Source organism: Astatotilapia calliptera, chromosome 3, assembly GCF_900246225.1.
Source record: "Astatotilapia calliptera chromosome 3, fAstCal1.2, whole genome shotgun sequence".
Taxonomy (NCBI): Eukaryota; Metazoa; Chordata; class Actinopteri; order Cichliformes; family Cichlidae; genus Astatotilapia; species Astatotilapia calliptera.
In genome coordinates this window covers 13,014,487-13,034,575 of record NC_039304.1, presented here as the reverse complement: position 1 = coordinate 13,034,575, position 20,089 = coordinate 13,014,487, and the positions used below count along the sequence as shown (strand labels likewise).

At 40.6% G+C, this 20,089-nt stretch overlaps 2 protein-coding genes across 5 annotated transcripts in view; both read right to left on the bottom strand.

The window, feature by feature from the left end:
- Window positions 1-1,746, bottom strand: part of usp53a (ubiquitin specific peptidase 53a) — a 30,706-nt gene extending 28,960 nt beyond the window's left edge. For 2 of the 3 annotated variants that reach the window (XM_026161868.1, XM_026161870.1), the window contains exon 1: window positions 1,186-1,746. The gene's annotated coding sequence lies outside the window, so the exon portion shown is untranslated. Of the gene's footprint in view, window positions 1-1,092; window positions 1,115-1,185 lie in introns of those variants that run through there. The other variant, XM_026161869.1, reaches the window with a different exon arrangement.
- Window positions 1,747-10,806: 9,060 nt separating this feature from the next.
- Window positions 10,807-19,217, bottom strand: myoz2a (myozenin 2a). 2 transcript variants are annotated; one of them, XM_026161867.1, is made up of 6 exons: window positions 18,121-19,217; window positions 17,177-17,260; window positions 16,283-16,449; window positions 14,084-14,228; window positions 12,003-12,186; window positions 10,807-11,339 (listed from the first exon to the last, which is right to left on the bottom strand). In XM_026161867.1, the coding sequence occupies exons 2-6, from the start codon at window positions 17,256-17,258 to the stop codon at window positions 11,114-11,116; spliced, it is 804 nt and encodes a 267-aa protein (XP_026017652.1). In that variant the 5' UTR covers window positions 17,259-17,260; window positions 18,121-19,217; the 3' UTR covers window positions 10,807-11,113. The 2 variants fall into 2 exon arrangements, with proteins under 2 accessions (XP_026017652.1, XP_026017651.1); XM_026161866.1 differs by lacking the exon at window positions 18,121-19,217 and having other exon boundaries at window positions 17,177-18,114.
- Between the last annotated feature and the right edge of the window lie 872 nt (window positions 19,218-20,089).

Genomic DNA, 20,089 nt, shown 5'->3' with positions numbered 1-20,089 from the left:
CTGAAATATAACATCCGCCTTTCTGCTCTCACAATTGCTTCCTTAATGGCCCCTCATTTGACAACAGCTAGCCAAGAAACATCAAGCATGATCATGACCCTGCCCCCAATTTATCTTTTTTTTTCTGCAACTTTTTTTTTTTAAATGCATAAAGAAAAAACTTTTAAAGCTAAACCTGAAGTGGCAGACCTCTGGGTTAGTAGCTTATCATCACACACCATCTTTCTAAAAAGCTGATGAAGACACAGCACATTAGTAAACAGTACTTCTCAAAAGCTCACGTTTTTCCAAGTACTCTTGCTCAATGTACTTGCACACAAAGACGTGGCAGAAGGCCCAGCGTCAAAAACTGGTTCGTCGGCATGCCTTTATGTTTATTTCACCATCTTTGTCCTTAAGGAAATGTTCCACTTGCATCAATGTGAAGGCTGAGTGAGCAAGATGTCTAAAGGGTTGATGATCTCATCGCCTCATCATCACTGTGCTTAAGGGACTGGGCTCGTCGGGATGAGGGTCTTATCATGAGTTTAGAGGGGAAAAACCAGTCTACTGGTGCCACATAAGAGAAGTTCTGTTACAACAGATCTGATCCCCCCCCCCAAAAAAAAAACAAAACAAAACAAAAACAACAACAACAAAAACCAGACTAGCAGCAATTTTTTCCTGTAGATATAAACAAAAGTGTACATGATTGCGCAACATGAAACCTTTCCACACGCAATAAAAAGTGATGAGACATCCTCTGATAGCACACTGTGTGACAGAAAAGCTGACATAACGCGCGTGTGTGTGTCACGAAATAAAGCATTCCAACACTAAAAACGTCACGCCAGCTTCCGTGACCTTATGCTACATTTTATAATATTTAATGACCGATTCATAGCCTCACTCACAGCTCACTGTTCACAGTGAGCCTATTTCAAGGCCCATAAATAATAATAATAAACTGAATAAAATAAACAGTCAAAAAATAAAAACGACAAATAAACTCTACTAAACTTCTAAACAATTTCCACACCTATATTTTTATAGCAAGTTATGCTAACTAAAGCTAGCCTAACTAACGCTAGGCCTACCTGGTTTCCGACTTACCTGAGTTCCAGGTAGAGCTTCCGCCCCCACGTACTGCCACAAACATAAACAAGGAAAGACAAGTACATTTGTCAAACTTCAGCTGACGCTTACCTGTGGCTGAATAATGACAACAAAAAGTGCCGCAATATCCTTTTTAGAGTTCGCTGAACAAGAGTTGGAAGTAATTTTTTTCTTTTGGTTGAGTTTCGCCGAAAAGCCGAATGAGTCTCTGCTTACTATGTTCTTCAAACGGGGAGACGCTGGGAACTAAAACACCGCCCAGACAAGTAAAGTGTTGCCTCGCGTCGCTTAAACTTCTCTCTCCCTCTCCGGCTTTTTCTCTGTTTTCTTCTCCTACGGCGAGTTTCCACTTCGGATACACACCAGCCCCGTCTGTCCACTCGCGGTACACTCCGGCTGGAGGAGGCGTGCGTTTGTGCTGCAGTTCTCTGAAGCGCGGCGGTAGTGAGCAATGGTTCGCTCGGTCGACTTGGCCACCTGAAATACTGGATTAGAGATGTTTTCAGAGCGGAGATGTCAAACCCCGCCTCTTCAACACTGTATTTACTGCAGTCTGCCATGCTACTGTACACCGCTGCCACTGCTAGGGCGCGCGCGCACGCACGCTCCAATATTTGCAGAGCGCCAACTCTGCTGGCAAGCTCGTTAATGTTGCTTTATGGTGCTGGCGAGGAGGGGGGGCAGCTTACTGCTACAATGCGGAGTGCGCTAGAAACAGCATCACATGCGCACTTGGACGGTTCTTTATAATATTCCAAAAGTCAGTTAAAGTATATTTGAGTGCATAAAAATTTTTTCACAACGTGTGCTTTACAGATTCCCATAAATCTCACAGGATATCCGCGTTCTTGCTTTTTTTTTTTTTTTTTGCTCTTTTCCCCCCGCAGATCAAGTGTTGCAGCGTTTAAGGTTTGTTTACACCTGCGTGGTTACACTAATACTGTGGTGGCAATTCCTAACAGCGATGATTATGAACAACTGGGAGTGGAGGGAAGTCATGTAAGGCTGGTGTTACCCAAACACCATCTGCCTGATCCTGTTATATAAAGAAAGCAAATGAAAGGAGTGTACAATTAAGCCCCCCTCATCCCAACCTCTCTCTCTTTTTTTTTAAGTTAGACACTAGTGTTTCATCCCTGACGTGTTTCATGGCTCAAGCTCACCATATTTTTTTTATTTAGAATAATTACATTAATTTAAACAAGCAGCTTGGATTTCGTTGACATTTACTCAGTTAATACCCTCTAAACCAAGGCCAGGCATCTTGTTATCCTTTTTCTACATGACAACTACATCACACTGTATATGGTTGAGATAAATTTATCCAACCTGACTGATTATGCATGTGAGCATGCTGGTTTTTGGTAATGGATTTGTCTGATGCATCAATACAAATATCAATAGTGTCGATACCAACGCTAGTATTGGTATTGGATCATGACGCACTGCTCTCCCATACATAAACTGCCTTTAAAGGTCACTGGTGGCAGTATTGGCCCTGTATTTACTCTGTATCCAATCGATACTACAATTTGCAGTATAGCACAGCACTATTTCCAATGTCTCTCTAACACGGAAATGTGCCTGCACCGCACCACCTGCGTTTAAACTCATAAATCCTGTGTAAGTGATTAATTAGAAAGACTAATAATCAAACGTAAGATAAGTCCATATATTTTTAGAGAGCTATAAAGACAGAAGAAAACTCTGCTTTTAAAAACACTCGTTAAGTCACTCGTTAAGGCTGAGGAAACTCTGCGCAATGATGGAGTGTGCGCTGAGGGGACACAATGTATCAGAGTGGTCCAGCCTTTCCCCAGGAAGTACTTGAAAAGGCCCATTGAGGAGACAGTGCTATTTCCCTGTGCACACATTTCCTAGAGGGACATATAATGCTTCCTCTTGAAATCTAAAAAAGCTCCGGAGTGCAGTAATAATATTCGTGAGTGATGTGAGCCTTTAAGATCTTGGTGTAAAAGTATTTAACATACCTCTAGGCCTATACTTGCTTTATTTTATGGAAATACACATTTTAATAAAACATATTCTACTTCTATTGAATGGGATGCAGTTAAGCCATGCACACTGGGGTGATTTTATAGAAGTGATATTAAGATTTATTTTTTTTCACACAGGATTAACGATTACTTTGTTACCAGTGGTTCACGCTCACATTAGAAAAGATTCATATTATGGACACCTTCTTGGCTACCTTTGAAGTGCTGCCACTGAGTAATTTAAAGTCCCTATAAATTATGAATCAGACAGCTCGAAGAGATCAGGCCTTTAACAAGTTCCACAAATGCAAGCTTAATATTTTTTTTACTTTCCTGACCTTGGTGGACAGCTTGCAATCAAGCTGGTGCATTTGATAATTTGTGCCCCGTCAGCATTATTTCCAACTTTGCGCTGAAACTCTAAAAACAAAATGACTTTATCACTGCACTGACACATCATTGCCTGGATGTAATGCACTTTAAATGACTTTTGCAAAGTAGTGGCTGATTGATTTTAAGATTCATTTTTGCCTCTTTCTACTTTTCTACTATTTTTTGTCTGTGCTTCTCACTGCAAATGGTCCAAATGTCTAGTAAATTCCCCAAAAGCCCAGCCAACCACCAGTCTTTCCAGGTTTGATTCTGTTGTGAAGGGTGTTTTATTTTAAGAATAATTACCAACACTTTGCCAGCTCTGCAAGGAGACAGCGCACATGGTAAATGTCCCGTAGAGACCTGGTGCCATTGCCCGGACTTCTCACCTTCAGAAAGCTCCAGTGAGCAGCAAGAGATTTGCTGAACACAGTGAATAAACACAGCTCAAATGACAAAACTATACCATCTCTTTGCCAAGAAAGAAAACCACAACCAGTACACATCAGATTAGTAGAATCAGCTTTTATTGAAATAGATTCATTGATTATCTCAAATGGGTTACTGGGCAACTAAATCCCATTTCACCTCAGCTGTGTGGTGCCATTTTTTAATGGTATATTTTTAGCACTGCTGTCTGATTTTTCGATCCATATTTACTGTACACCATAAACACAACGGGAGACTTGTGTGTTCAAAAGGTCTCTGCTTTCATCTTGCTCCTCTTTACTGTGAGACAGATTGAATCTAAATAGCAAAATCTTCTATTTAAATGTTGAAAAAGTTAGAATTGGTTTCCCTAGAGGACAGTGGGAATACAGTGTAAGGAAATATGAATGAATAAAGCTTCAGTTTCTGTGTCTCTCATTGCTTTTACCTGCTGTAGCAAAAGCATCTGCAAATTTTAAAGCGCCTAACTGAAATCTGAACTTAATCTGCTCCTGTCTACTAACAATCAAAGCCCCAGTGTGTGCGCATACAAGTTTGAATGTGTCATCGTGGGAAACGCAAATAAGTTCAAAAAAATGCAGGGACACAAACAAATATGGATTTTTTAAGGACACAATGCAACATGTGAGATCGAGTTGTGAAATTGACAATCAAGGTTATTTTCCCTTCCTTAAAAACAACTTCCCACGGAAGAACGACTGAACAAAGCAAAGCTTGTTGTCTGTGAACACCATTTGCTGTGATCCTATTGAGTTACTACTAATGAAGCAGTGAATGTCCTGTTGTTACGTAAGAGATTAGACATGCTCCAACGCCGCAATGGAGGCCATGGGAGGGCGACGCCTCCAAAGCGACTTGTACTATATTTAACCGGGGTTTAAAATCCTGTAATAATTACTTTTTCGAACGAAGAAGCCTTTTCAGGTTTCACAAGAATGTTTCAACAAGTAGTTTCTGAAGAGGACTTTTGTTGGTCAACCACTTTTTCATCCACTTCATGGTCGAAACATCTAGAAATGCATTTTTGGGGTACAGTTCAAAATAAAAGCCTGTAGAAAAAGACATAGAACAGGCTAAGATACAAATATTATCTTTGGTATCTTGTCTACATTGTATAACATTCACCAAAATGGCATTTGTGTAAGTCATGATGACTTGGCATCACCTCAGACTTGTCCCGTGGGACAGGAGCAGGGGCAATTTGTATTAATTTACATTTTCTATCTGACCCCGAGTGAAACACTGCTCATTGTTTTACTGCAGAAAAGGGGATGACATGAGCATTGTTTTTTGCCAATTCCCCATGTTACATTAACTCTGGAGTGCAGCCAAGGTGGTGACGGTGATATATCTCTCTGCTGTGTTTGCTGTATCCACGGTAGCTGCAGCACACAGAGCAAGCATGCTATTGCCCCAGTGCATGTTCAGAAAGTGAGATAGCTTCACTGACTAAGATTAGGTACATAAATTAGTCTTTCCCCAAAAAAGACATCAGCAGAATGGGCTACTTCCTGTATCAACATCGAGGGCAATTACTTTTTTCTTTGTTGTTGTTGTTGTTGCTGTTGTTGTTGTTGCTAGGAAAAAGAGCATTTGCTTACCACCTAAAGGTGTCATTGCTGCAGATTGTTTTAGCTGCTGTTCATATTAGAAGCAGAAAGTTAATAATTCCTGGCTGACTATTAAACAAAGAGAGGAAATTGATGTATACTGACCGCTCTGGAATATAGATGAGCCCTCCGAAGGCACAAAGGCCTAGGCTGGATTACCGTGAGGGAACACAGTGCTAATTGGTCTCAAGGGCTTTTGCAAGTAAACAGGAACATGATTTTGAATGTTCATTTGTCCATACAAGGTAATTATTTGCCTAGCTGTGTGCATCCCTCCATGAAGCTGTCTCTACATTCTGTTTGCTCAAGCTCGGTGCATTTAGTGAGAGAGGGAGAGCGCATGTTCCTGTCCTTAAAAGCTGGAAGAAGTTCAGAGATTCGTGCTGGCATTCACCTTAACGCCCACAACACTTCTGTACCTACTCACAGAAACTAGCATATTCATCACTGTTTGTCAGTTATTGTCCACTTGTGGTTTCTGAGGCGTGATCGACTGAAGGGTTTTTTTTCTCAAGAGCCAGACATACTTGACCCTGTTGCGTCACTCCACCTCATTTCAGAAGCGGAATGTGTGCCGCGTCACCCTTCACCTCACCTCATGTGCAACTAAACGCCGCCCGACTGACCCCAGGAATGCTTTATGTTCGCTCGTATATTTAGAAATCCCACCGGGCTTTGCACTTTCCTGTGAGAATGTACACCTGCTTCGCATCAGATGAGAAAGACATAAACTAAAACGCTGACACACTAGATTGGCTTTGCATTTTAGTTGCTAGTGGATTTTGATGTCAGGAGGTCATATATTAAAAAAGGTTAATCCCAGATTTCCAACATTTCTAACCTAACCTAACCAACCTAAAACGTGACACTGAGCACATTGGAAGTGCGGCCATATGCAAAAACCTTTGAGAGAACCATATGTCTTCATGTGGGCACTCCTCGGTGCCCTTGCAGTTGTTATTTCACAGCACATTTGTTTTTCTCGCTAGACCCATGCATACTTAGAGGAATCCTTCTGGGATATTGGCCGGTCAACTTGTGCAACCTTTAAGCAGTTGTCTGTGTCAGCAGCCATACTGCACAATCAGTGTTCGGTGCTGTGTGTGCAGATGGAAACCCACGAGACTTCAGCTTTAAAACCTGACAGCGAATGCAACAGCAGCAGGGACCATAGTTAACTGCTGATAAACATACAGACAGCCAGCTGTTCAGACTTAGCCGGGTCACACTGTACAAAAAAACATGACTCTAACATCTCTACTTCTTGCATCTGTTGAACACACCCAAAAACTGTACGTTTCCATCTTGTCAGGGTTCTTATTGCATAACAAGTGATAACTTGATATCTATTGGGTGTTTGTGTACTCATTCTTTTGCTCCAAAGGCATTTTATTTTTGAAGGAATGTCCTCTGAGATTTCGACATGCTATCACGAGTGTCTCTCCCTGGTGCTCTTATTCAAAGCAAATCTTTTTATCAGTGGTGTTAAAGACTCTACAATGTCTTTTAACTTAACAAGGCGACGGCCTATTAACTTCACATCAGTGATCATGATTGACTACGATAGTAGTCAAACAGTAGTTTCTCTTTGCCAGCATAAAAAGGATTTGTTTTTATGCTAACAAAGAAAGGATATTTTGAAAAATGGGAAATTTTAAAGGAACCCAGTGAAAATCTAGAGAGAGTTGTAGATTTACACAAGAACCAGCAATATCCCAATTAGTAGATGCTCTGCTCTACGTCCTGAGTCATAGCTGCCCCAAGGAAGCTATTTTGAACATGGAATCTGGAGTCCTGGAATCCACATTTCTAAACAACTGCAGATTTCCAGATCAAAGAGTTGTTTGTAAGTACAAATTATTTGGATGTGTCACCACTCAGGCCAGTTATGGAAGAAGACCCAAACTGTCGTCCTCAGATGAGAGGAAATTGGTTAGGATGTAGAGTTGGATGTCTCAAAACCGGTCTTGGTTTCGAGACTTCGAGAACACTTTTACGTGGTCTTGGTCTTGTCTTGGTCTGGACGGACTTTGGTCTTGGTCTTGTCTTGGTCTCGCTGTCTTGGTCTTGCTGTCTCAGATCGACATAGTGGTCAGGAGATTTGGAGTCAACAGTATCCTGACACACAATGTAACATTTAATAATGTGTCCTGCGCAAAAGCATCAGCTCTAAGGGCCGTGCTTAGAGAGTGCTTTGTAGTGAATCTGAAGAGTCGCCTCCCATTGAGCGAGAGCCGGCTCCTCACTTAATTTCCTTTCGCTGCTCAGCTCTCACAGTGGCTCAGCTATGCTCCAATCCCTCCATATTGTGGCCAATCACATGCGAGGATATAGGATAATATCATTATGTGAAAAACAGAGAGGGTGAGAGACGCGGCAGTCAAGTGGAGCGTGCGTCTGTCCTCTCAGTAAGTGAGTGAGACAGTAGACAGCTCCAAATTACTATGACATCCATGCCCATAATGAGTGTATGTAAACTTCTGACCACAACTGTAAGAGAGCAAAGGATTATAAAGTTTAATCTCCTGTTCAAAGACTCCATAAGAGTCCATTGCTGAACCTACATCCAACCTTTTAGTTTGGGACAATCCACTATCCCGGGCAAACTGTAGCTCTAGCCTGTACCTACTGTTCTATTTCATGTCAAGGCGAATGTGCCTCAGGGGAGACCGGTTGCAGTTTGACACAAATAATCGAATCGTCTGGCTTCCCCAACCCCCAGCTAGGGTCTCTGCCAATAATATTTCCAGTGCTGCATTTTGATAATGGCTACATTCAAAGTTCAAAGTGAGTTTGTGCCTGGTGCTGATAAACACTGCTCGATATCCACTGTGGTACTTGGCTGGGCTATTGGAAGTGTTGGATGCTAGGCGGTGTGCTGTACAAACAGTTTTCCTGAAGAGACTGGTTAGAGGAATTCAGGAGGACAAAAAAAGGGAGTGGTAGCCGAAGCTGCACATACCAAAGGCTCTCCAACAGCGACAAGGAACGCCTACACTGGCCTGAGTCACATGGCTGCAAAATATCTGACAGGCATTTCTTATTTCATTTTTGGCAGCAGGAACAGAACCACTTTAACAGAAATCAGCAGCTAAGTATGCAGCAGTGTTGCAAATAGTCAAGGTTTCATTATATAGCAAAGCAAGTTATCTTTATCAAAGGATGATTTGCCTTGATAAACTTAACTGAAAGCTAATTCAAGGCAATCAACTTACCTGAAATCAAAATGACACCTTGTCACAGTGATTGGCAGTTGTAGCCAACCTACAGCAGATGTGATCTGTCATAACTGAGACCTTTTAGCTGTTAAACCTCCTGACCGTTCAGTATCGTTTAGTATTGTCTGTTTGGTATTTCCCACTCATATTTCCATCAGTTGGGCTTGAGTTGTAAAATATACACACATCACAAGACCAAGAAAAATTACTATTTACTATTTACATAAAAGAATAAGATCTTGAAAAAATAGAAATAAGAAAAAAATAGCGATAATTTCACCAAAGTAAAAAAGGCTATTGAAGTATTAAACACAATAAAGTGCAATGTTACTTTCATTAAACATAGGTTATCAAAGTATGCTGTGTAAGTATGTCAAATATAGAAACTCTGGTTATGTAAATGAAAATTTAAATTAAAAATTTATGTAAATTCAATTCAATTTCTGTAACTTCAAATACAGGTACATCAGAGGCTACTTAAGAGTGATCTATATCAGATATTATGAAAGAATCATGTTACCTAGCAACCATCTGCCAACAGGCTAAAATGATCATTTTTTTGGCAATTATGCACATATGACAATTTATAAAAGCATCTTATCATTCTTTCACCTAATTTGTATCCATGAAAGTTGAATTTTGCTTGATATAGTTTGGCACATTCACACTGCCTGACAACCACCTAGCAATGTGCTAATATGATCTGCTTTTAGCCTTTATGTGCCTACAGTTCGATATGAAAGCGTCCTTTCATTTTAATTTCATGTAAGCAACATCTCATTTATATACCTATTTTTTGCATATAAACAACATCTGTCCTCCATAGAGTTTTTTAATCTTATCAATATGTTTCAATGTATCTCTTTGACATCACCAAGAATAGAGCATGGCCATGTAATATTCATATCACTGCTAGTACCAGGTTGATTTGATTTGTGTAATTTGGCATACCTTCGCCTTTTCTTCCTGTTTCCATTTGTTAACAATAGCCTCTTGACAGTCACCCTTCCACTGAGCCCATTTCTGATGAGGTGAGGGATCTCTCAGGTCCTATGTCAGGTCTTTGCTGTGTTTTTTAAAGCACATTTCTTTCAGATACTGTTTATCTTCAGTAGATAGCCTTTCAGTTCTGCCAATAGTTCTTTTGTCTTCCATCAAGTTTCCTCAAATTTTTTAAGGACACACTGCACACCATTGACAGCTATCTCAGGATTTTGGTCAATAGCTCATCAGGAATCACATTGTTGGTGAAAAAAGTATTTTGTGCCTGCCAAACTGTCAGTCAAACTATCATTTCTTAAATAGATTCAACTAAAGAAATGGGAATCAGCTGTTTGTTTTTGTCACATGCTACTAGTGACAAAGTGCCGAAAGATATAATTTTAAACAGTTTAATAGAAACACTTAGTACAAAGTTAGCATGCTAGCTAAAAGTTAGCCTGACAGTATGCTACTATACTAGCTGCTTTAAGCAAAAAAACATTGTATGAAGAGATGGTGCTTGAGTATACATGAACAAAATTCCAATAATTTCTTTAATTTCTATTTTATTTTATTAATTTATCTCTCTGAATAACCATAAGATAACTGCACAATATCTATTCGCCCCAAATGTAACATGTATGGTATCGGGGAATAAATATGGCTGCTTAAGCTTCTTGTAGCTGGGGTGCCTTCCAAAATAGGCTGTTGTGGTAGTAAACAGAAAGACAGCGGCCACAGCTTATCAAACGTCAATCTTTCTTCTGCTTGGCATAGCCAAAAGGTGAGAGACACATCAGTCAAGTCGCTCATATCGCTGAAGCAGATTTGATTTGTCAGGCAGTGTAACCTTGAGGCACGTTACACTGGCTCACATGGATCTCTGGCCTCTCACACACTATGATAACTGAGAAATTTGCATAGGACTATGGCACAAAAATGCACCGTCCTTCACTGGAGCTAGCTCATACCAACCCGTATCGCACACATACATATTGCATTCTGTTCCCTTTCCCAAAACAGAAATGTGCAATTTTTTCCCTTTCTTTTGAAACCAATTAAAAGGAAAATCAAAAATTCTGATTGGATTTTTGATCATTGTACGCCACTTTATTGAGCAAAAATGTGAGATAAAATCTGTTTATGAAAATCAATATACAACAGTTTTCAGTAGTGTGCCTGTCTAATGTACACAGTGATTTTTTTAAATTATTCCCTGCAGTGCAACAGTTAACATCAGTGGAAAGACCAAAGGGTGCTACATACACGCTAACTTGAACCAGCAACACCCAACAGGATGCTCTGTTCTGACTCCAGCATCACTCCACAAACAACAACCTCAGGTTAAGCAACTAAGTAGACAGCATCTCTGTGTGACTTCAACACAGGTTCAAAGGTCTTCTGACTCAGGGATGAGCGCATTCTCGACAGAAACATTAGGGAGGGGGACTGGACCACCCGTAGACACCCACCCCAGAGCAGCTCTGTTGAAGGAGGGTCGAATTACCGGGGTGTCCCCTTGGAGCTCCGGGAGCTCTGGGAGGATTTCTACCTGAAGGGTCTTGACAGGAGCAGGCCTGGGTGCTTTGCTGAAACCACCGAAAGGGGTTGCCACCCTGGAGATGACAAAGCCACGGTGTTAACAGCAGACAACATGTGCTAATGAGAGAAACTTGAAGTGACATTTGAAGTGATGCAATTAATTAAAGCCAAGCAAAGACATTGACCCGGGGACATTTCTAAGATACAGTTGCTGAGTGTGAGAAACACTGTGCAACGAATGAGGTGAAGGACAGTATTTTCTTTGCTCACTCACCACTTGCAGTCATGCTATATTAAAGCAAGAATGTATAATTCAGAGAGAGTTAGACTTTTGAATGGATGCGATTTACATTCATAAATAGTAAAACACACCCTCAACAGTTATATATTTAAATGTTTTATTGTTATAACTTCACTTTTAACTCCTAATTTCCATTTGTGTTTCCATTTGTTCACCTGTTTCAGGGATGTCAGACTTATTTTACATCGTGGGCCACATAAGGTCTGCTTTGATTCAAGTTCGTGCAAAGAAGTTTAACTGTGCATTTAATCTCAGGGCTATCTTTTACATGATTATTTTGATCTAGTATGAATGGCCATGGGTGAGGCCTTTATCAGTAGGAAAATCTGTAAAACGTCATTTAAAACTCCAAAATATATGCCCTCTTTTACATTTGAAAGGATGATTCTGGCCCTCGGGCCTTATATTTGACACATCTGACCTATTTGGGAATTACCTGTTGAAGCTTTTGTACCCTGGCAGGTCTTGTTGAGGTGCCAGCTCTGGCATGCGGGTGATGAGAGTGTCAGCCAAGGCAGGGTCATTGATGATGGCCTGCTCCCAGGGTGAGTGGTAGGACTTTGGCACAGCTGTACTGTTGAACTTCTCCGGAGGGATGTCTTTCAAAGGACCTCCATACCCTGGATAAATTATACAACACTGGCAGTGAAGGCATGTGGGGCTTTTCTGTTTTTCTATGTCAAATAAAGACCAGGTGTTGGCTTTTTCCACACGGTTCGCAAACCAGAACTTTGTGAGAGTCAGTTCAAAAGACTTCTTCAACAGCCACCAGCGAACGTACTGTCCAAAGAAAGCAGATCCTTCACTTTCATCGCAGATCTGAAGAAAACTTGAGTTCAGAAGTGAAAAAACGTTTCCCCTTTCCACCGTCTGTAACTGTTAAACTTTTAACTGATTTTGGTTTGTCTTTTAGTTTGACTGCATGTAAATACAAAAGAACAAAGAGATCAGGTCATTTCAGACTAAAGGAAAGTGACATTTAAAAAAAAATATCTTCATCTGTATTTTGTTATAAATGTGTACCTAATTTAACAGCAGTCTAAGTGTCCTGTCTTTCTTCTTTAGCTCCTTTTTTTCTCATTAAAGTTCACAGCCAAACAGAATAAAGGCACAGCTTCCCCGTGTTTGTGCGTGTGGGTGTGTGGATGCATGCCTGCATGTATGTCTCCCCACATACACTGTGTGTGTTGATGGGAGAGTCCAATCGAAAGTACTATCCTTCAAACCCAGCGCTTCACTCAGGGGGGCTTGCAAGCTTGGCGTTACATAACACGGGCCGCTGTGTCACGTCCTAACCCCTCACAATGAACAATTCCCCCTTCCTGAGTTTATGTTTTGCCCTGAGGAGGAAGCAGGAGAAACCAAACAGACCTGTGGGGAAGTTTACAGATTTTTTTGGTAGGGGGGGAATAATCTATGACAAAACACTGTGTAAAAATGTTTCTGAGGCCATGGGATATTATTCCTGTGGTTGGACGTTTGGCTAAGCTGATACTTTCGTGGGAAAGGATGATTACACCCCAGTTTCATGCAGGGATAAAAGAAGGAACTAAACCAAAAAGGAAATGTGAAAAAAAAAAACAGCAGTTGGCTTAATTAGTGTCCAAGTGGCCTGATAACTAAAGGCACGTTTGCTTATTCCTTTTTCCATTGTTGAAAAATGGCACAAAAATAACTTTTTGTGAAGTTTCCGGTGTTTAACTGTTGAAATGGGCTTACTGTATATGACTATTGCCTGGCATGCACTCCTACAGTAAGTGGATGAGTGGGCTATTTTAAACATAATTCCCATTTGATACCTGATGCACTTTGGCCAGATTTCTGCTACAGTTGGACTGACTTCATTCACATACCCTGGGGTCTGTGTCTGGTCCACAAATAGCACCCCACCCTAGTGTCAACACGGTCATCCTTAAATCATGGTTTTGTGTCAGCTGAGCAAAATTAGGACATGAGGGAGGATGTGAGTGCACAGCTGATGGTATCAGCAGCACAAGAGCCAAACAGGAAACGGTTTCCGTGAGTAAAACTCAACGAATTTTAGAATGATGGTAAGAGCTGATTGCAATAAGGATGGTTGAATAAAAGGAGTAGACATGAGAGAAGGGAGTAGGATGAATATATAGAAATAAATAAAGGAGTCAGGCTCAGAGAGGGAGAACAGAAATGTGTAATCATATTTAGCCCGAGGCCAGCAGATTCCAGGCAAAGAAGAAAATTGTTTTCCTGCACGATCAAAGCCTGCTTGAGTACAAACAACGAGAAACAGTTGAATCCATATCAAAACACGGCACATCTAGTACTTTGTGCAGAGCACATGTGCGCAGTCACTCTGCTGGGAGCTGTACTTAGCATTCATCATACAGCAAAAAGACCAAAGTTTAGTACAACACAATTAACGCAAACAGGTTAAATGGATAGGAACAGCTGAATATAAGTCAGTAGTATATCACTGCTGTATGATTTTGAGTCCTTGGAAAGTTTTTTCAGTGCACTGTATCACACAGCTTTACCTACCCGGAGCAATGCTGGTGGGATCTGGCACCATTTCCATAGTTGTTGTGTCACATGTCACTTTCGGTGGCTGGTCAACACCTACGTTGTTCTGGCCGCTGTGGCTGTCAGTGGTATTCCCAGTCTCAGTTTGGAAGATGGCAATGCTCTACAAGAAAGATCAAAGAGGTCATTCGGGCCCACAAAAAAGGTTTGAAACCATTTATCAATCAGTTGATTCCTGACAATTCATATCAACGTTTCACACGATTTTTGGAACATTTTCGACAGCATTTGTTTGGTTACTTGGTAACAGGAGAAACAAGCAGCAAACATCTTGCCATCTTTGAGGTTAATATGACATAAAAATGGATAACCATGACATGCATATCAAAGTTTCCTCAGTTTAGAAGTCATAAATCTAAACAGTAAATCAGTTGTATCTTCATTGCAGCGATATCACATGATAAGCACATAACAGATCTTCAATTTTCCACGTTTTCCTTAAACAAAGGAGCTATCTGTTTGTCCAGTTGTCTGTCCATTTGCCCTCTACATTCGAAATAGTATTCTCTGGACTGAGATGAAATGTACTGCAGCCCCAGCACCCGGCTTTTCATCCCCTCTGAAAGATATTTATGATGATTTACTCGAGGATTTCCTCAGGAAATGTTGACAACTTGAAACAAAATCCTTCTATTGCCCAGAGCAATAAACAAACCGAGATATCTAAGTCCTTCATACATCAAAGATGAGGGGAAAAACTTCTCTTGAGCATAATAGTTATTTTATCTGTGGACTTAAGGGGGGCATTGAAAAGTACACAAGGGAACCACACAACTAAATTAAAGAGGACATAACTACGGATCCTAATTAATTAGATATAACAGAGAGAAACCTGGCTTTACTTGATTTTGCTGTGCGCTGTGAGACATGAACTTCTTTGTGTGACCAGATCAGCGAATGGTACCGCTGAGAAAAGAAAATGCTAACTTGGCGTGTTGCCCATCCATACACAAAGGAACATTAATAAAACCACTTATGACCAACTGCACGACTTGTGCTACAGATACACTGCCCTGTGTTTGTGGCACAAGCAATATAAACACTCGAAGTGCTTATACTTTGTCAGGATGTAAGGTGGAATGTTTTTCATGTTTTGGTGAAAGAAGATGAATTAGGAAAGGGATAATCGGGCATGAAAAATATGCACGCTAGCAATGTGGAATTCTTACGGTACCCTCTTAATCTTTATCCCTACAAATGATCATAAATTTATGTGCATTTCAATGATTAGTTGTGCAGTTTAATGAGATTATCTGCTTATTTGCTGTCTTATCAGGAGTTAGGTGGTTAAAAGATTTAAAGATTGCAACCTTGGGTGCTAAAGAATTGACCGTTAGAGATGCCAAGAACTGCCTCCACAAGTGACTGAATCCCCATAGACTCCAGTAAGTAAATGCTCAGCTTTAGACCAGAGATGAACATGTCTCCAACCTATTACAAAAGACAGCTTGGGTTTGTATCAAAAGTTTAAGTTCTGCATGATTAAAAGCAGTAACTGGTCAGCACCAGGCTGGTAGCCATCTTTAGACTTCATCTTGGTGGCTGAACTGGACCTCAACAGTGTGTTTGTGATCTTTATCCTTTCTGGGGCCTTTTAATTAAAATATCTGACTCACATTATTGTTTAATGTGAGCTACAGTGGCCACATTAATGCTTTAAAGTATCCATTAACAGCTACGTATGGGATTTACATGCTGTTATGTTGCAGTGATCTTAAACTGGTACAGTTCAAACAAAGAAGATATGAAATGTGGATTATAAAGTTGTAGAGGACAGATTTTTTGGGGGGTTTATTGTTGGGTTGGTTGTGTTGGTTAATTTGATTAGTTTGGTTGGTGTTTGGGTTAGTTGGGTTGATTGATTGTTTGTGTTGCGTTGGGTTGATTAGCTTAGTTGGTTAGATTAGGGTGATTGGTTCGTCTGGTTAGTCAGTTTGTTTGATTTAATTAGTTTTTATCTTTTGAGAGAGTCAAGGTAACTGGCTAGCAAATCTTCCTGATAAGGTAGCCTGCTACTGCCTGCAGCTTTAACTGTAGTTCCTACGCAAACATGAACAAGGACTCGATTTTGGGACCTATTGTTGAAAAAGAAGATTTTTTTTCCCCAATATCTAAAGATTTCTTTAAGATAATAATTTAGACCACAGTTCTTCTTACATTCAGCTGTGTGTTGTTTTGGTTCTGGATGCTCTCAAAAGTGTATTTTTCTGATCGTCTCTGACGCATTTTGAAGAGACGGGAGCCCCGGTTGGAGGCGAAAGACAGCTCCTCCAGCATTATGTCCTTAGGCACACTCATCTTCTTTCCCAGATCCATTTCTATATCTGAACAGAAGGAAACAAAACAAGACACTAAACAACTTGTGTTTATTCAGTGCTTGAATCAGACTTCTGACAAGACAAATGTATTTTCACGATTCCTATACTCCCACCTATGCTGAATCAAATTAAATCCATACAGGAAAAAAAAACCTCCCTGCACAAAAGAAAAAATCCTGTACATGGCTGCTGACTTAGCATTCCTGCCAGTATGATGAACGAGGAATTATCTTCCCTCGTAATCAGCTCATATTCAGTGCTTGTTTTATGGTTTGCTCCGCATGTTAGCTACTGCATGCTGATCATGGAGATGTCATCGACCTATATTCAAGCGTGAGACACATAATTTGCCAGAATATCTTTCAGCTGTCAGTAGCCTTCAGACCCTCCCCATCCCCAAGGCACACAGTTGTCCACGCCCTGAAATAGCGTGTTCAAAGGAGAACGACAAAGGATTAGTTACTATGAGCCATAAAAGTAGTCATTTGCTTATTTATAGGATCATAGAGGGGAAGGTTGGCAACTGTTTTGCTAGAAAATGATGGGCTCATGCCTTTTATAAAGTAAATTTTGGAGAATTTGACAGTAAGGCTAACAGATCTGTACTGTAACTTATGGTGTTGTTAACTAATTGTCTTTGTTTACATGTTTAATGAAGAAGGTATAAGAACAGAATGTGGGAGGTCAGAGGGATCAGGAAAACATGCAAGTGAAGAGGAAACGATACAGCTACCTTCTTGGGCTTGAACCTCCCTGCAGATTGCTGCTGCCTGCATTTTCCTCTCTCTGGTTGTCATGGTGGAGAACTGTGACATGGCTGCCATTGGGGAGATTGGGGTGAGGCAAAAAGTCACAGGAGACAGTGCACATCAGTACAATCTGTTCAAATGTACAATCAAAGACAAAAGCAAGGCAGCTGCATGTTAGTCATCAAACACCCACAACACGCACAAAATCCCACCGAAGCAGATAGAATTTATCAAGGCAGTGAAAAGGGCAAAGTTAGCACTTCCCTTTAAATAACCTTGGGCTGTTAAACGCCAAGCACATGCTCTGCAGATATGGCAACCAGCAGTGTCAGGGGCGTCTCAGAATCGATATGTTTGAAATTACCCAAGTGGGCTGAAAGGACAGGGATGCAGAGCATGGTGTTGTCACATCGAACATGTGAGACAGCAGATTAGAGAGCAAATCGGAAAGTTTACACCGAGGTGTCGGAGAACACGAGTGTTTTATTAGAATCCAAAATGCTTTTCACAAAGCAAAGAACAATTTCTCAAAGAACCAACGAGCATTTCACAGCAAGTCTTCAAATTACCATCACTTAGAAATCAGTTGATAACAGACAAGGTTGCAAAATGCTTTACCTCCAATATGCTGTTGTGTAGATACATATATATGCTATTTATAGCTTTGTATTTGAGGTACATTCGCTTTAAATAAATCAGGACATATCCCATATATACAATTAAATTAATACAGAAAAAAGACATACATTTTCATGTATGTGTTCATTAAAAAAATAAAAAAATAAATATAAAAGCAAGCTATCACACCAACAGTAAAATACAGAGGGACTGAGTGTAGGTGGCAGAGAGAGTCATGCTTGATTAAAAGTGCAAGTGTCACGTTAGACATGGACAGCACACCTGTGGAGAAGCCCAAGCGATGGCTTACCTGTCCTGAAGGACCCTCAGGGGGTTGTCTCAAGTTGTGCCTGTCTCCTCGGGGAAAGAAAGGTGAGGTCAGACCGGGTAGTGTGACCCGTGTGGGCGCTCACGCTCCCCGTTACTGAGGCTTGTGTTGGGGAGGGCAGCAAGTGGGGGCTGCAGCCTGTGAGTGACTGAATGAGTGGGTGGGTGGGTGTCAGTTTGTCTGTTGTCATTGGTATTTAGTTCACAAGCAGAGGGCGACTAAATTTAGACCGCTGCCACTACTACTTCACTTGCCCAACACCATCTCCCTTGGCCCGGTGTTATTACAGTAGCTCAGAATGAATCTGTGTTCATTTCAAAACAGGCAAACATTTACCTAGCGGGCACTTTTAGAGTTATTATGTAAAAAAAATGAGAATGAACTTAATGAAAAAAGCAAATAAATAAATAAAAGGCAAACACTTTTATTAGGCATACCTGTTACCCAGTCGGATAACTGCAACTCACTGCATTTAGGCATGTACAGTGCTGTGCAAAAGTCCTAAGCCGCCACTAATTTCTTTATATATTTGGAAAATATAAAGTAGGTGCAGAGATTGAAAATCAGTATTTGGTACGATCGCTTCCATTCTTCAACACAGTCTGAGCTCTCTTAGGCAGCTTTCTCGTCATTTCTTTAAGTAGCCTTCAGATATAGTTCTCCAAGCTTCTTAAAGGACATTCAAAGAAGAAAGCACACACTGCAAGCTCTGCGGAGGCCATTGTGTTTGACTGCGAACCAGTGTGTGTTTTTCTATGCTGATATGCTTTTACAGCACTGGCAGTATTTGGGATCATTATCATGCTGAAAAATGAAGCTGTTACCAATTAGACAGAACCCCCACCATGCCATATAGATGGCCGAAGACACTCAGTGTTGTCCCTCGCTATCCTAACACATCAAAGATGTCTTGAACCACAAATTTCCCACTTGGATTAATCACTCTCTGAGACCTGTTGCAACTGATTTTCAGTCTATTTCTTGTATAATCCGACAGTCTCTCCTCCATGTTTCCCTTTCTTCAGAATGCTTTCTTGACAGCCACCCTTCCACTGAGACCATTTCTGATGAGGCTTCAGTGAACAAAAAGGACTGAAAATGAATGAAAAAGCAGCTAATGTCAAAAGAAAAACTTTGAAAGACCTTCAGAAAGACTAGAAAACTATTCTTCAAGAGCACAAAAATTGCAAAAAAAAAGTCTGGAAGCTAAAGAAGTAACAAATGTGGGGCGATTACTAGATCTGTAGTTCGGATAAACTTAAATGAAAACCCTCTGGAAGATAAAGTGAGGATATATCTGTCAGTTGATAAGTGTTGGAGGAATTGGAGTTGCTCTAACTATACATAGGGCAATAATGTGCTGCCAGCTTGCAACTTTTCTAATAGACATGCATTGAAAAATGCTAAAGACATGAAAACTCGCTTAGTAAACCACTGACAAAGCTTTAACATCAAAATAAAGCTGTTTCAGCACTCAGGAAATTGCTATGCACAGCTAACATTAAATATATTCAGTGACATCCACCACGGGAACATGGTCCCCTCAGGGCTTGCAGACCAATCACATACTATTTGTTTTAAGTGCCATCATGTGATAAAGGAAGTACCAAAGTCTAATGGAATTCATTTACTTTATAAAACCATCACAATGTTTCCAACGACCTTGCTACATTTAATTTAGTCTCATTTCCCCCCAGTTTTTTAAGAAGGCAGGCTGAGTTTGCGGCACATAGCAGAGCTACAGTATGTTGGATTCAGGGTTGGATATCAAGCTGAGTGGCATAACTGCACTGCATAGTGAACAGAAAGCTATGCCTGGGACACAGAATAATAATAAAGTTATGTCCCAAAAAGTTGATTCTGTTCATCTGGACATAGCGTGACTGAAGAAGTCACTTGGATGAGTTATGTTCAGCTGAACATAACTCATCCAAGTGACTTCTTCAGTCAC

What these genes read in the sequence shown, in the direction of transcription:
- myoz2a (XM_026161866.1), bottom strand. Translation starts at nt 17,267, where the DNA reads ATGGCAGCCATGTCACAGTTCTCCACCATGACAACCAGAGAGAGGAAA. An exon ending in GGAGGTTCAAGCCCAAGAAG is followed by an intron (nt 16,450 to 17,176) that starts GTAGCTGTATCG and finishes CCTTCTGTTCAG; the next exon opens with ATATAGAAATGGATCTGGGA. An exon ending in AAAACAACACACAGCTGAAT is followed by an intron (nt 14,229 to 16,282) that starts GTAAGAAGAACT and finishes TCTTTCTTGTAG; the next exon opens with AGCATTGCCATCTTCCAAAC.